The following is a 16,128-nucleotide window of genomic DNA, read 5'->3' on the forward strand; positions in this document are numbered from 1 at the left end:
CCCGGCAAGTGTTCTTTGACAATGGGCGGCGGCAAAGAAATTAGGATTTTGGTTTCGGACTTTTACTGCTTTGCTTTAGAAGGGTAATTGGAGAAGATGAAGAACGATCGATTTTTTGTTTTTTTGATATGTTTTGTTTAGATGGGGCACGAATCATTAGAGAAATTGGAGAAGATGAAGAAATTTTAATTTTTTGTTTTTTTTTTTGTTTTGTTGTTTAAATTATTTAAAACTATAAAATTAGGATTAATTGAATTCTAACATTTCGTTAATTTAAAAGGATATTTTTGTCTAATCAAATAAAAGAAAAATGTTTAAAACTTTTTATAAAATTAAATAAAAAATATTTTTTTATTTTTATTTAATTAAATGAGTGTATTAGTAAAAGTGGTGATATAATATATATTTAAAAAAATAAAAATTAAATGTCAATGTGAAAAATAAATTTTACGTGACTTGTTATTATTTGTCCATATTTTAAACGTATCGGTATGTATGAATTTATCATCGTACCGTAGTAAACACCTTATTTTTTTATAGAAAAGTCTAGGGCCAGTAATTTTATCAAATTCTGGTCAACATGTAACCATCAAAGAAGAGTAAGTCATTTGATGAAATCTCACATTAATCTCACACCATTAAAAAGCTCATTGATGGCTATTTGATGGTTATAAATCCCAAAAGTTGCTGGCCCGTAACATTCCTCTTTTTCTTATTTCTTATATATTGCAAGGTCGTCCAATAATAATAATATAGATATGGAGAAGGGTAGAGATTGTTAAGCAAGAGAATTCACAATCTATGACAAGGATGGTAGTTATATCAGCCATGAACTTATATTCCCTCCCAACGCTGTAACGCCATTCCCTTTGAGAGACAGTGTAACGACAACAAATCAATTCTTGTGTATACAAATTTCCAACTTTTGGGATTCTTGCAGGGAATTTTGGCAAATCGCAACTAATATCCAAATTCATTACGCGCTTCTTCTTTGCACTACATGCTGCTGCTTTACACAGTTAACATCCAAATTCCAAACTTCATTCATCATTCACAATTGACAAATCAGAATAATGTCTACTACGCAAATTGTCTCTCATTTTTAAGTATATTATTAGATGAAATTTCCTATTTTTTAGTACATTTTTGCTTGTGAAGTAAAGTGATAAAGTCACAGATACCTTTTTTGTTTTTGGTCGAGTCACAAATACCTTGTTCTTGTGCTAATGATATTCTTTTTTTTTAGTGGACCAATGGGGCCAGCCGGCCAGAGCCAATGTGTTTATTAACTTCCACAATTATTTTTTCTCCTCTTCAATCTTGGCCCATCATCACCAATATGTAGATTGTATGTTCCAATGGGCCCTGTATATGGTTCTTGCCCAAAATGAAAAAGACCAAAAGCTTAATAGCTATCCTCAAACCATAAAAAACAGAAAAAAGAAACTAAAAGCCCCACAAGGCCACAAGTGCAGGATGGAACATTGTTCTGAAAATTGAACTGGCAACCGGACATCGATCACCTAATAAGTTTGATTAATGAGAAGAACCTTAGTAGCTACACAAATTGAAAGTTAGTTTAAAGAAAAGACTACTCCAGAATCTCAACCGATATTGAAAAGTGTTTTGACCAGTAAAAAGATTGTGCACAAGGCTAAGTTGGGATTTGTCAAATGGATCGTTAATGCTCGTATTCCTTTCAATGCAATTTAATCATCTTACTTTTAACGTGTATTGGATGGATTGCTATAATTGGACTTGATTTCAAGAGACCGTCATATGATGAAATGAGAGTTCATTTATCGGCCGATCTTAAGAGAGAGTGTCAGTTGCTTGTTGAAAAGTATAGGAGCTCATAAAAAACCACCGGTTGTACGCTAATGGCAGATGGGTGGACTGATCAAAGGCAACTTTAATTAACTTTCTAGTTTATTGTCCTGTTGGTATGTCATTTGTTAAGACTGTTGATGCTTTTGATGTGATAAAAATTGTCGATACATTGTTTAATTTGTTTGCTGATGTTATTGAGTGGGTTGGACCTAGTAACATTGTGCATGTGGTCACTGATAATGCTGCTAATTATGTATATGCTGAAAAACTCATTCATGAAAAATACCCAAATATATTTTGGTCTCCTTGTGCTGCCCATTATATCAATCTTATTTTGAAAGATATTGCAAGTATTCCTCACATAGCTGACCTTGCTTCCCGTGCTTCAAAAGTGACTGTGTTTGTTTACAATCATATGATCTTCTTGTCTTGACTTAGAAAAAGAAAAAGTTAGAAAGAAATTGTTCGACCAGGAGTCACACGTTTGCCACTGTTTTCATTACTTTAAAAAGTATATATGATCACAAGGAAGATTTGCAGGCTTTGGTGATGGACAAATATTTCACTTCTCATAAATTAGCCAAAAGTGCTAATGGAAAGATTGTTAGTTCAATTGTCTTGGATAGTAAGTTTTGGCAAGATTGTCTTACCACTGTGAAAATTGTTGGTCCTCTTATTAAGTTGTTGAAACTTGTTGATGTTGATGAGAAACCCTCTTTAGAATACGTGTATGAAGGCATGCAAAGAGGCAAAAATGCTATCAAGACAGTGTTTAAAAATTGAAAAGCTGCTTATACGCCATATACGAGTATCTTAAAAATGAGATGGGATAAGCATTTGAAGCGCGATCTCCATGCGGCGGCGTACTTTTTAAATCCAGGCATTTTATATAGTGAGAAATTTGTTGAGAAGACAAATATATTGAGATCTTTACTTGATTTGCTTGATGTTGAAACACTTTGTGATGACTCAGTTGCCGCAATGCAAGAGATACAGCTGTATCGAAATTGTAAAGAAAGTTTTGGGAGGAAAAGTGCTAAAAGAGCGGAATCAAGACTCGAACCTGGTAAGTTATTTTATATCCAAGTTCAGTTCAGTTTGAAAGTTTAATATGTTGAGTGATAAACATTAAAAAGTATTTGATTTTTATATCTATGTGGGTGAACGGTGGAGGCTACACGGTGAAAGTGTTCCTAATTTACAAAAAATGGCAATCTGTCTTCTTCATCAAATCTCTTCTTCATTTGGATGTGAGAGGAACTGGAGCCTTTTTGAACCGGTTAGAGCATCAAAGGTTAAGTGACATTATTTATGTCACCTATAACCTACGCCTTCAATATAGGTTGCATCAAAAGAAGAGGAATTATGATCAAATTGACATTCAAAGCATTAACACGGTAGATTTTTGGGTAATGACAGATGAGGATGATCCTGAATTTACTAATGGAGATGTCGAAGGCATTGAAAGTTTAATATACACTAATAATGCTATGTCTTCGTATCTTAATGGTGAGTGACATAGCAAACTTTGTTTCATTCCATAAAGATATATGTCGTTAATATTGATTTCTTATTGAGTTTTTTTCCTATTTTATTAGATGGAGGAGACATGGAAGTTGAAGTAGATATGCCTGATGTTGTAATTGAATCCTCAAATACTTCTTTTGGTGGTACTTCTGAAAATGGTGGCTTTGAATTACCTGTTTATGATGGAGACATCGGAATACTTAATGATGATTATAACTTCTAATGAGTAGTGTCTTTGTTTAGCTGAAGTATTGTTTGTTCAATGTTGTTTCTTTTGGTTGCAAAACATTTTGTGTTTGTCATTTATGTGCGTTTTGATTGTCTTTAGTTATAAACTTTGATATTTGAAGTTGTTTATGACCTTTTAAATTTTAATGATAAATTATGAATAATTCATTTTGTGAAATTGTTAAATTTTGAATTTTATTAATTCAGAAATTATTGAATTTAAAATTTTAAAATTATGTATTGAATTTTTTATAATTTTATTCTATATTTGATTAAATTGGTTCAACTTCGGTTGAACTATTGAACCATTGAACCAGTCACTCGACCGATTCAATGACCGATCTGGTTCTCGCAACCTTGATAAAAATTAATCAGCGATAAGTCAATTAAAAATAAAAAAATTGATTAAATAATTAATTAATCGATCGAAATTATATATATTTTATATAAATATATGATTTTATTATATTCATTAGGAAAAAGTCTAGAGGACCAGTACTTTTATTCAAATTTGACCAACAATTAACCAACAAAAGAAAAGTGAGTAATTTCACATTAGATATAATTTCACATCATTAATAATGACTAATTGATGGGTACAAATCACAAAACCTACTGTCCCCTAATACTCCTTTTTGATTTAGTTCAATTTGAATTGAACCTTTAAATTTTTAAACATCTAATTTGATCGATTTGATCGCGAATTCAGTTTTCAAAAGACCGAAATAAATTAATTAAATCAACACACAAAAATTAAATCTAGCTTATTAATAATTGAATTTAATTGTAAAAGGTAAAACTATTATGTGTGTCCATTTTTGTGCAAGTTCTTTTTACTCTTTTATTGTAAAAAAAAACAAAATTTTTACTTTTTGATGAATTAATTTGAATATAAAAAATAAAAAAGTATGTGTTATGAGATATTTGGATGAAGTTATTTTGAGTGGGTATGGGGAAGTGCAAGAGGAAATGAAGCATGAGTATGAGGAGTTGGATGATGAGGCGCATGGGAATGGCGATACTTGTGCCACCCAACCCTATTCCTTCCATAATCCCTACCTTCCCTCGCTCTTTCACCACCCTAACTACGCCGTTTCTCACTACTTCCCGCCGCCTAACTCTTTCAGCTCCATCTTCTTCCTCTTCTTCTCATTACCACTTCTCTGATTTTGGTCATTACTTAACGCTCTATAATTTTAAAAATATTTTACTTCCCTTTTTAATTTTGTCAATATTTTTTAGATGCAGGAGAAGGCGACTGCGTTGCAAATGCAATTCCATGGAATGGTTCTAAGGTGCTTCTTAAAGGGATGACTTATACTCAACTCCAAGTATGTTTCGTTGTTTTAATTTCACTTTCGTTTATCATTGTTTTCGATATGAATTGTTTTCATTTACTTAAACTATGTACTTTTTTTTTATAAATAAGATGATTTTCAAATAATATGTTATTGTTAGTAAGACATGCCAGTTCTTAAGCTTGCTTCAGGTTTTATGGAATATGGATAGAACAAAGTCAAAGTTTTAGTTTCGGTATCTTATGTTGTTCTATGAATAAACTACTATTTATGACAACCAAAGATTTATGCACAGCCAATTCTAACCATGAAAGAGATAAACTAGCTCAATATCCATTGAAGATTGGGGTAGTTGACAAAGCTATCCAAAACGGTTGACAAAACTACCCAATCTTTGATGATAATGGGTTAGTTTATATCTTTCACGGGTAGAATTGTTTTATTCTTGAATTTCTGTTGAACATGTCATGAGCAGGCAAAGAGAGATATATTGTGAAAAATGGGTATTTGATTTCTCAATTTTTGTTGTTACTGCACAGAAATGGGTTCAATCTCATGGATACAGACCCGGGCAGGCAATGATGTTATGGAAGCGTATGTATGGAAACGATATTTGGGCTTTTCATACTGATGAACTGGAAGGTTCATAATTCACCATCTTCTCCTTCATGTATTTAAGCGAGTTCAAATCATTTGTTTTATGAAAATTTGTACTGTTCAATAAGTTAATCATGCTAATGTCCATCTTTTTCAGATCCTCCAACTGAATGAGTTAAAACTCATGATTTTCTATCAACTTTCGCTTAGATATTCTGATTCTAGTTTACTAATAAATGTAATTTATATACCAATGTTATAAACATGTAGGTTTGAACAAAGATTTCAAGAAGATGCTGAGTGAAAAAGCTGAGTTCAGGGCACTCTCTTTGAAAGAAATTCGCACAGCGGCTGATGGAACTAGGAAGGTTGAAATGATCTTTCCCACTGTGTTTGCCTTCTATTTTTCTTACAGCATACGTTCATCTGTTAATCCATGTTGCAATCCATTTTTCCCACTCTTTTGTGATGCATTTTTGGAGAGTCTTCGTGTTGACTGTTAATCTCACAGGATATTGCAGATTTTGTTCGCATTGGATGATGGGATGGTTGTAGAAACAGTTGTCATACCTTGCGATAGAGGCAGGACCACTGTGTGTGTTTCAAGTCAAGTTGGTTGTGCCATGAATTGCCAATTTTGCTATACTGGAAGGTAACTTCTTTTTCTGTTGTGATCAATTTACTGGCTACATTCTGATAGGAATCAAACATCTGATTAGTTAGGAGTTAGCTGGTATATGAGTAGTTAGGATTTAAGAGAGGATAGTGGTCTCTAGAATGGACCTTAACACTTGTAACCATTTATAATAAGTAGCAACAACGCATAATTCCTCTATTGTTTTACTGTTCTTTCCTTCACTCACTTGTTCGCTGGTCCAGTTTTATCACATTTGAATCTTGGTTCTTGTTCTATTTTGCCTGCAAGTTTGAAACACACCTAAATATTTTGCAGAATGGGTCTCAGGAGACACCTTACTGCTGCAGAAATAGTAGAACAGGCAGTTTTTGCCCGTCGAATGCTTACCAGTGAAGTTGGTTCCATCACTAATGTTGTCTTTATGGTAGGTCTATAATTTTGTTGACAGTTGTAAAGCTTACCTCATGTCAACAGTCTGCATAGATCAGAATTTGTACTGTATTCTTAAATTCTAGATAATAGACTGCTACTTCTGTTCACACTTCATACATTAACATGTCAATGTGGTGATAGAAAAATATCTCTAAAATATGAGGGGAAAGATATTCTATCTTTTATTTTCGCTACTCCTGTCTCCTAACATATAAAATTATCCATGAGTCCCTATTTAAACTTTTGATTTTATGTTATTGTTGATTACATGCTAATACCAGCTATATATTTCTTTTAGGGAATGGGAGAACCACTACATAACATTGATAATGTCATTAAAGCTGCAGATATTATGGTGGATGAGCAAGGGCTTCAATTCAGTCCCCGCAAGGTCACTATTTCTACCAGTGGGCTTGTTCCACAGCTCAGACGTTTCCTTCATGAATCCAAGTGTGCTTTAGCTGTTAGTTTGAATGCCACTACTGATGAGGTAAATTTATTATTAATTACATGAAAAAAAAAAAGTTGATGACAGGGAGGGAGGGTTGATCAAACTTGAATATAATATTTCAGGTGAGAAATTGGATCATGCCTATAAATCGGAAGTATAAGTTGGACTTGCTTCTGGGTACTCTTCGGGAGGAGCTTTGCTCGAAACGCAACTATAAAGTTCTTTTTGAGTATGTGATGCTTGAAGGAATTAATGACAGGTTAGTTTGCTTTTGCCCCCTAGTGTTCATTGTCATGTTGCCAGACAAACTATTTTTCAGACTTTCAGTTCAGAATAATTTGTTTGGTCCACACACAACAGGGTCATAAATGACTTTTTAGGATTAAAATCCATAAGATTTTGAATTGGAATGGAGCAAAGAATTCCAAATTGCATGATGCTCTGCTATTATATTGGCGGTTCCTTGTAGCTTAATGTTTAAGTAGGATTTTTCATGATATTTAATAAAATTTTGTAGCACCTTTTTTCCTTCTATCTGTTCTATGACTAGTGGCTGTTAAGTTTAAAATCTTCATCCATATATCTATATTCTTCCAGCCAGTGGAATATGGGTCGTTTGTTGTTGATGAAATCTTTATGTGACTTTCCCTTTTCCCTTGCTCAGTAGTTTTTCCCCCCTTAACTTGTAATCTTTTATGCAGTGATGACGATGCAAAGAGGCTAATTGAGCTTGTGAAGGGAATTCCATGCAAGATCAATCTCATCTCATTCAACCCGCATAGTGGATCATTCTTCAGACCAACAAAAGAGGAGAGGATGATTGAGTTCCGGAACACATTGGCCGGTGGAGGGTGCACAGTCTTCTTGCGGCTCAGTCGTGGCGACGATCAGATGGCTGCCTGTGGTCAGTTAGGCAAGCCCGGCACCATTCAGGCACCGTTGCTCCGCGTACCACAGCAGTTCCAAATGGCTATTGGAAATTCAGCTTGATTCTTTACGTATAGATGTGGCTACAAATTTGTCCAACAGTTATTAGATGAATCCCACATAGACTTGACATTGAGAAAGCAAAATTTATTTAGCACTAGCTAGTCGGATTGTTATATTTATCTATTTCCATATTGGAAATCCCTACTGTTCACAATAAATTTGATATATGATGTATGATATATTTTCATAACCGTGGAGCATCCAAATTCTTTGGTCAACTCTGGTGTTGTATCACGTTTTGTTTGCTTGCATTTTCAGATTATTTGATTAATAAAGGGAAAACTTGTGGTGGCTCTTGCATATGTTACATTTTTTGGCACGACTCTGGCTAGTATTTCCATCTGTAAACTGTGATCTATTGCTGGTTGTGAGCCAGCCACTCTCTCTCTCTCTCTCTCTCTCTATATATATATATATATATATATATATATATATATATATATATTTATTTTTTTTAACATGATACTAATAATAATAATAATAATAATAATAATAATAATGAAAACAAGGCATTTTTTAACATAACACGCTTTTATTTTTAGTTCATTAACACCTGCATTTCTTGTTGGTTAAGTTTATCCTAAAGAAGTGAGCATAGAATATTCTTTTGTTCTTCCCAGGTACAGGTGTCCAACTTTAGAGGAGGGGCTTTCAAGTGTTTTTTTTTAGTTAGTGTAACGTGTTTGCCTAGGGAACTTACTAGGTCCTTTTCACCGTCAACAAGCAATCATTTTGGGAATGGATCTTCTCCATTTCTCTTTATTTTTTTAACATTTAAAAGAGTAAAGTGTGATCTCTCACGATTAATTTTATAAGTAGAATCAAAAATAAATATGAGAGAAAAAATAATGAAGATTAAGAATCATACTTTAGGTTGTCAATTTTTTTTAACAATTAAAAAGATCCATTTTCAATATTTTTTCTTCTTACATTTTTTTTTATTAATAATAATCATTACATGGGAACTTAAAAAACGTTCGGGGTCTGTATACTAAACCAAGTAATATTAATAGTGCGATTGTTCGTAAAACTGAGTAGTTAATATTCCTTAAATTACTACATGCAAGTTGCAACCATCATCAAGTGCTGCTTATGAAACCAGCAACGCCATATATTCCGATTATCTGCATGACCCCTAAGACTCAAGTAAAATAAAAGTTAGGAATTTAATTGCAAAATTATTTACTAAGATATTTTTAGTTAATAATAATTAATTTTATAATATAAATATTTCATTGTTAATTGTGCTCCACATTCTGTGCAGGATAAAAAAAGAATAATCAATATGTATTGCATTAAAACATGAAAATAACAAATAATTAACGGTATTTTTTTTGAAAAAAAAAGTTCAACACCAAAATAAAACAAAATAATACAGAAAAAAATAAAATAATTAAATAATTTCTATGTCATTTTCGGCATAGTTGGGTTAATAATGCTATTTAACCAAATGTTTATGCTTTATGACTTTTGAGATAACTACATAGTTAATTGACCTTTTTTTATTTTTCAACACATAATTAACTTTTTTTTACTACACACACATAATTTTTTTTTTTAATTTTTAATTTTTTTAGCTTGAATTTTTAGCGAAGCAAAGGGAAAGGAAATTGATATTTTGCTCGGGGAGTTGTGGTGCACGCGCTTCATCTTGAGGTGAGGAATGAATGTAAACTTGGCGGGGTTTTCACCTGATGTTGATGAACATAAAACATTGAACAATACGTAACCAGAACCCGCACTCTTTCTCTGGTTCTCCATTTCTCCCCTTTGCAGTTACAGTTACGGTTACACCTCTTCTCATTCTCTCTCTCTCTCTCTCTCTCTAGCCTCACGATTCATTCTCTTCTTTGCTTCACTCGTTGTTGTTGCTCAGCAATCAGCATTCAATGGCTGCTCCTGCAAACGACGTCGTCGCTGTTGAAAGGACATTGCTCAAGCACGTTCGCGACAACGTCCATGGCAATATTTTCCTCGAGCCGGTAATCAACAGCTTTTTTTATATACTATTTAGGAACAAAAAATGGAACATAACTCTCATTCAAAATTTTCTCTAAATTCATTTTGCTTCGCTTGTTGTTATTTTTTTCCTCTTCGTGTTTCTGGTCACTTTTGCTTACTTATAACATTAGGTGTAGATTCTGTGGCTGTAAACTGAATAGTTGTATGTATGAATGAGATTTTTCCGTGATGGAGTGTAATCCTCTAACTAAGAGAAGATTCGGAAATCCTCAGGAGTATGCGTATAGTTGTGAATTTATGATCAACAATATAACATCGGTTGAAACAAGATTAAACTTAATCGAAAGTGAAAGAGAATAATAAATGAAGATTTTCACTATGAGAAAGTTGTAATAATAGTAAATTCAGAAACCGGATGGACTATTTTTATTTTAGCCTTTTCTGGTGGTACATTTTTTCATCATTTATTGTTTCCGTTGATTTTGGTTGAACCTGAAATTCTCGTTGTTCATTGCAGATTTTCTTGAAATTTGTTGACACCGAACAATTTCAGAGGCAAGTGCGCATAGTCAAACTATATACTACTACTACTTAACTCTCTTACTTCTTTTAACTTTATTTTTTTTTCTTGTTTTAAATTTATGCAGACTTCGTGATTTGAAGCAGCTAGGTGAGTCAACTTACTACATGTGAATGAAGTAGTCAAATAGGATTCATGAAATAACTCTATGTTTATCAACTTTAGTATATAGTTTTATGGCAGAGCATATAGATGTTGTGAGGAAGTCTGCACTTAGTCGATCAAAATTAAGCCCTAACTTTGAATCTTTGATTTTAATGTAATACAGGTCTAACTCATATGGTTTACCCTGGAGCTGTACACACTCGTTTTGAGCATTCACTTGGTGTTTATTGGCTTGCCGGCAAAGCTATTGACATAATAAAAAAATACCAAGTAAATATATATAAACTACCTTGTGTTGCTATATGCTTGTTATTGGCAAGATGATATGAGATTATGTTGTTAAACAATCTTACTATGCTTTTAGGGCCCAGAGCTTGGTATTGAACATTGTGATGTGATGGCAGTAAAGCTTGCTGGTACCTGACATCTTTGGAGAGTTATTTGTTTTGACACTTCTAATTCCGCTATTTTGTTATTATTACTAATATGATATGATATTCTGCCTAGGATTACTGCATGATGTTGGCCATGGTCCCTTCAGCCACATGTTTGAGGGCAAGTTCCTTCCCCGGGTCTCTAATGGTGACAAATGGTAATTCTACGATATTCTTGTTAACTCAGGTTTTCTGACTTCTGTACATTGAAGTTTCTTCACATGATTAATAGCACATGTTTCCTGCTTCTTCCAACAACATTCCTAAAAATTATATTGTCTATAACTAGAACAAAGAAATATAGCAATGTTTGTGGGACTTGCTTCACATTATCCATTAAACTGAAGAGAGATATAACGGATTCTGTCATTATGACTTAGTAACTTTTACATATTTTCTGGATTTGTTTATTTCTATTTAAGGAGTTAAATTGATTTTCTAGAACCTGCAACTATGTGTTGGTTGAGAATTCATCCTTTTGAATTAACATTACTTTCAGGTCCCATGAGAAAATGTCAGCGAAGATGATAGATTACATGGTTGATGAACACAATATTGATATTGATCCTGAACTCCTCAAGAAAGTGAAGGTTAGACCTTAGTGTGTGCTATCAAATGAATACACTCGTACTTCTGTTTCATGGTTTTTTGAAGCAGCATTCTGTGATCGGTGAGAAAGGGCAGTTCCTCTTGACATGTTGCACAATTAAGAAATTCTTGGAGTGCAATGATACTCTATTTTTGGACCATATTAACATCATTACATTTCTGCTATTTTGTAATCTAATATGTTTTGGCTCCTTGAACTATTTTACTTGTTGAGGTTCTTATGTTTCTCTTTCTGTACATATAACACATCTATAGTTAGAAAATTCCAGTTTATAGATAAGGAGCTCTGATGCGGTTTTAAATTGTGGCAGGAAATGATCACTTCAAGCTGTGGCAATCCTACACAAAATGTAGGTCTTCCTAATTCTAATTGTCTCTCTTCTGGATGTTAGTTATTTGCTCTCTACCATCTTACTACTCCTAAAATTTCCTTTTTGAATTTCTTAGGCAAAGGGAAACCAGTTCTTGTATGATATTGTGGCAAATGGTCGCAATGGAATTGATGTTGATAAGTACATACTTTTCTGCCTTTCTTCCTCGTCTTGTGTGACTGTTATTGATATGTGTGCTTTTGATAATAGTACTATAAAATTCATTATTTTCAGGTTTGACTACATTGTTCGTGATTGTCGTGCTTGTGGCCTAGGTTGCAACTTTCAGCCTGAAAGGTATTTATTAGGATGAATGCTTTGAGTTTGACAATGATTGCTCTTTTGTGCAGAAATGTTACTCTACTATTGATTCCTGAACTATGCAGAAGCATCCATATTTTATCCAGTTTCTCTTTTCAAAAGGGATGATAACTGAAAATAATTTTACTGTATTTTGCAGATTGATGGAGACAATGCAAGTCATTGACGATGAAATATGTTATCGTGCCAAAGATTGTTAGTACATTCTGAAAATTTTGATATCATTGTTAGGGTGGAAGTTATGGTACGTATGTTATCTCAGTTTGACATGTTGGTCAGATCTGACAATTCACAAGTTATTTGCAACGCGGGCTGATTTGCATCGAACTGTCTATACACATGCAAAAGTACAAGTGAGTGATTTTAGTATTTTACTAACTTCACTGATGCAAAAGCAAAAATCCAATTATTCCGCCTTTCAACGAGAGAAAACCACTTCAATGTTGACTTTTGTTTCCTTTATCAGGCAATAGAATTGATGGTCATAGATGCGCTGGTGAAAGCAAACCCATATCTTGATATTGCCTCCTCAATTCATCAACCATCTGAATTTTGGAAGGTCTGTAATAATTTTAAATTTTTTGGAGTTGGGATTTCGAACGTAGCAGTAGCACCATGGAAATATCTCTCTCTTGCCATATATTGCAGTTAGATGACTCGATTCTTAAAGCAATTGAGATTTCTCCTCGAGAAGAGCTCAAGGAATCCCAAGACTTGATCCGACGCATTCGCAGAAGAGATATATACCAGGTATTCTACCTTACATTTTCTAGCATAGATCCTTAACTCTCTATCTTTGTTTCTTTTTTCATTGTCTTTTCTCCTTTACTATTGTCTATTTTACAGGACATGAGAATTGAATATTTCTGTGTAGCATTGTAGTATTGCTTAGTAGATAATTATCATCATCAGCGCATGCTAACATGTTATTTAAACTATATCATTTTACTCCACTTTGTAGTTCTGCAATGAGTTTTCAGTACCAAAGGACAGACTTGACCACTTCAGAAACATCACACCCCAGGATATTGTTTGTTCCCAGGTTCACAAATAGTCGTTTAACTAGTTATTTGCTTATTTATTTTGGCAGAGAGGGGGTTCGTTACTTTATTATTCATGATATATATCAGTTTTTTAATTTTTGGCTTGTCAGACAAATGGCATAAATTTGAAGGAAGATGATGTTGCTGTGAGCAATGTTAAAATTGATTTGACATACGGAACAGAAAACCCTCTCGAAAGGTACTTGACAAAGAAATGGTGACATAAGTCAAAGCACTTTCTTATATGGTATGGGCATTGACTAATGTTCTTTCTTTATTGTGCATGAATCTCCTGATCCAGAATTAAATTCTTCAAGGTACAGTTATTTATGTTCTAGAGTTATATTTCATTTAAACTTTTGCACGTTGGTGTGTGAATGGTGATTGCAAATCTTGTAGTACATGTAACAACTTAAACAAAAGGCAAGCAAAATAGTCTAATTTGGAAAGATTATTAGTATGTATGTAATCAATTTTTTGGCCAATAGGTGGTTATGGTATACCTGTAATTGCTCGATATTGTTATGTTGCAATCCAAATTTTGTAATGGCTTTGATAATCCTCATTCCTCCATGTGCTATTCGATTTGCATGTTGGCAAAGTATAATCTGTCTCTTCATTTTGAACATTCTTCCAAGTTGTAAACCAAGCTTAGCCCACAGACATCACATTACAAAATCCAAACTGCATCTTATATCATGCATATTCTAGATGTAACTTTGAGTTCGATAGTGAAGAGCATAACAGTTTTTTTTCTCCATTGACCAGGATTACGAGAGCAAAGAAAAGTTCCCAATCCCAGACTATCGCATCAGTCATTTGTTGCCAGCTTTCAACAAAGACATCATAGTGAGGGTATACAGTAAGAAGCCTGAACTGGTTAGTACCTGGTGACAAAATGAAGAAACCACAGCAAAAGTATTATATTTTCACAAGTAGTTATTATTGTTGTTGTTGATGATGATGATGATGGTGTAGGTTGGTGCTGTTTCTGCTGCCTTTGAAAATTATCAGTACAAGATATTTGGAAGAAAAGCGCAAGTGCACGAAACTCCTGAGAAGAAGAAACGCGGAAGATGCCATCAGTTGCATGTCTAACCTATTGACCCCCCCAGCTTTGAATTTGTAAATTTCTACTCACAACTCTCTCAGATCAAACGATATACGTAGGTAGTGGCTCTTAGTTAAAATGGTAACCATTTTACGTAATGAATTGTGTATATTATACGTCTAGAACTGATATTATAAAACTTTTTTACATAATCGTACATTTGTTTTTTAGATGACTATTCAGACAGATAATATAAAAAGTAGTTACTTTTTAAAGCATGTGCTAATAAATAATGAGTGATATTTGATATTACTTGTAGAGCCGTAGCTTTTTATCTTGTAATTTTAAAAATTCTTTTAAGTAGGTTTGAATGTTTTTATATAAAAAAAATAGTAATAAGAAAAAAAAATAGATAAAGATTAATGTGTTTTGACCTTAAGAATATATTTTTTTAATGTCTAATAATATATCATTTATTATTATATAATAAGGAGGACAAGAGATTTTAAATTCTAATTATAATTCTATAATACTACTAAATTAATTATTAATTTGTTTATATGTTAAGTTTGATTAATTTATTAATTAATTTATATTTATTATACTATACATTAAATAATTTATTAAAAATTATTAATATAATAAATATAAATTAATTTAAAAATGAAATTGTATAAACTTTTTTTAGGACAAATAGATTTCTGATAAATAGACTTTTAAGTAATTTAACATCAAAATGATGTTGTTTTATTGGAATGAATAAAGACAAATAAGTCTTTAACTAATTTAGATTTAGGAATAAATCAATTTTTGTCTATTTTATGTTGTCACTTAACATCTAACTCAAAATGTTAATACAATACATCAACGATTTCTATTAACAGATAACAATAGTATTACAGAAAGACAATATTATCTCATAAAAATCAAAAACAAAAATCGAAATAGATCTTTATTTTTGTCAAAAATTGCATTGCCATTCTGAAAAAGAAAGACAGTGGTAGATTGGTACTTTATTTCTTTTGAAAGGAGTACCCATGTTATCTAATGGAATGAATTTTGTTATTGAACTCGTGACTTCTATTAGAACCTTTGTTTTATATCTTAGTTGTTAGAACTATGACGTTGGGTTTCACGGAATTGTTTTTGTTTTAAGGGTTAACTATTAATTTGGTATAAAAAAGATGATACAAAATTTTTTAAAGATATTATCGATAAAATAATCTTTGAATGATCTAAAAATGTGATAAAAATAACTAATAAATATTATATTTTTTTGTAAATAAACAAAATTTTTTTTTTTAATTAGTAAATAGTTTATCCATTTGATCTAATCTTTTGTGATATTTGAATAAATATCTAGAAAGTGCATAGAAAAATTTAGAACAAAATTTGGTCTTTAAATTTTTTTTATTTTTCAAAAAATGTTATCATTCACAATAAAAAAATTTAAAACAAAATTTAATCTCTAGATTTTTTTTTAATTTTTTAAAAAAATGTTATCATTCACAATTAAATTTTTCTAAAAAAATTCACTTTGACATAAAATTACTAAATTTTAAAAATAAAAAGATCTTAATTTTTTAATAATGATTGTAAAAATTTATATCAAAATATGATCTCTAAATCTTTTTTAAAATATATATTTAATATAATTTTTTT

At 32.1% G+C, this 16,128-nt stretch overlaps 2 protein-coding genes across 5 annotated transcripts; both read left to right on the top strand.

The window, feature by feature from the left end:
* The first annotated feature begins 4,493 nt into the window (after nucleotides 1–4,493).
* LOC112733922 (uncharacterized) lies at nucleotides 4,494–8,208 on the top strand. Of its 2 annotated transcripts, none has more exons than XM_025783038.3 (9): nucleotides 4,494–4,757; nucleotides 4,828–4,916; nucleotides 5,423–5,525; nucleotides 5,751–5,848; nucleotides 6,002–6,132; nucleotides 6,433–6,541; nucleotides 6,848–7,039; nucleotides 7,123–7,259; nucleotides 7,702–8,208. In XM_025783038.3, exons 1-9 carry the CDS (start codon nucleotides 4,562–4,564, stop codon nucleotides 7,988–7,990), a joined length of 1,344 nt encoding a protein of 447 aa, XP_025638823.1. In that variant the 5' UTR covers nucleotides 4,494–4,561; the 3' UTR covers nucleotides 7,991–8,208. The 2 variants fall into 2 exon arrangements, with proteins under 2 accessions (XP_025638823.1, XP_025638824.1); XM_025783039.3 differs by having other exon boundaries at nucleotides 4,496–4,757; nucleotides 4,834–4,916.
* Nucleotides 8,209–9,680: 1,472 nt separating this feature from the next.
* On the top strand, nucleotides 9,681–14,741 carry LOC112733921 (uncharacterized). 3 transcript variants are annotated; one of them, XM_025783036.3, is made up of 20 exons: nucleotides 9,690–9,771; nucleotides 9,867–9,972; nucleotides 10,470–10,507; nucleotides 10,600–10,622; nucleotides 10,801–10,907; nucleotides 11,002–11,053; nucleotides 11,145–11,229; nucleotides 11,571–11,661; nucleotides 11,992–12,030; nucleotides 12,128–12,192; nucleotides 12,286–12,348; nucleotides 12,512–12,567; nucleotides 12,652–12,725; nucleotides 12,839–12,931; nucleotides 13,021–13,122; nucleotides 13,334–13,414; nucleotides 13,526–13,614; nucleotides 13,717–13,732; nucleotides 14,184–14,294; nucleotides 14,394–14,741. In XM_025783036.3, the coding sequence occupies exons 2-20, from the start codon at nucleotides 9,880–9,882 to the stop codon at nucleotides 14,511–14,513; spliced, it is 1,398 nt and encodes a 465-aa protein (XP_025638821.1). In that variant the 5' UTR covers nucleotides 9,690–9,771; nucleotides 9,867–9,879; the 3' UTR covers nucleotides 14,514–14,741. The 3 variants fall into 3 exon arrangements, with proteins under 3 accessions (XP_072083808.1, XP_072083801.1, XP_025638821.1); XM_072227707.1 differs by lacking the exon at nucleotides 13,717–13,732 and having other exon boundaries at nucleotides 9,681–9,771; nucleotides 14,163–14,294; XM_072227700.1 differs by lacking the exon at nucleotides 13,717–13,732 and having other exon boundaries at nucleotides 9,682–9,972; nucleotides 14,163–14,294.
* The last annotated feature ends 1,387 nt before the right edge of the window (nucleotides 14,742–16,128 follow it).

The sequence above is a fragment of the Arachis hypogaea genome, chromosome 3, assembly GCF_003086295.3.
Source record: "Arachis hypogaea cultivar Tifrunner chromosome 3, arahy.Tifrunner.gnm2.J5K5, whole genome shotgun sequence".
Classification (NCBI taxonomy): Eukaryota; Viridiplantae; Streptophyta; class Magnoliopsida; order Fabales; family Fabaceae; genus Arachis; species Arachis hypogaea.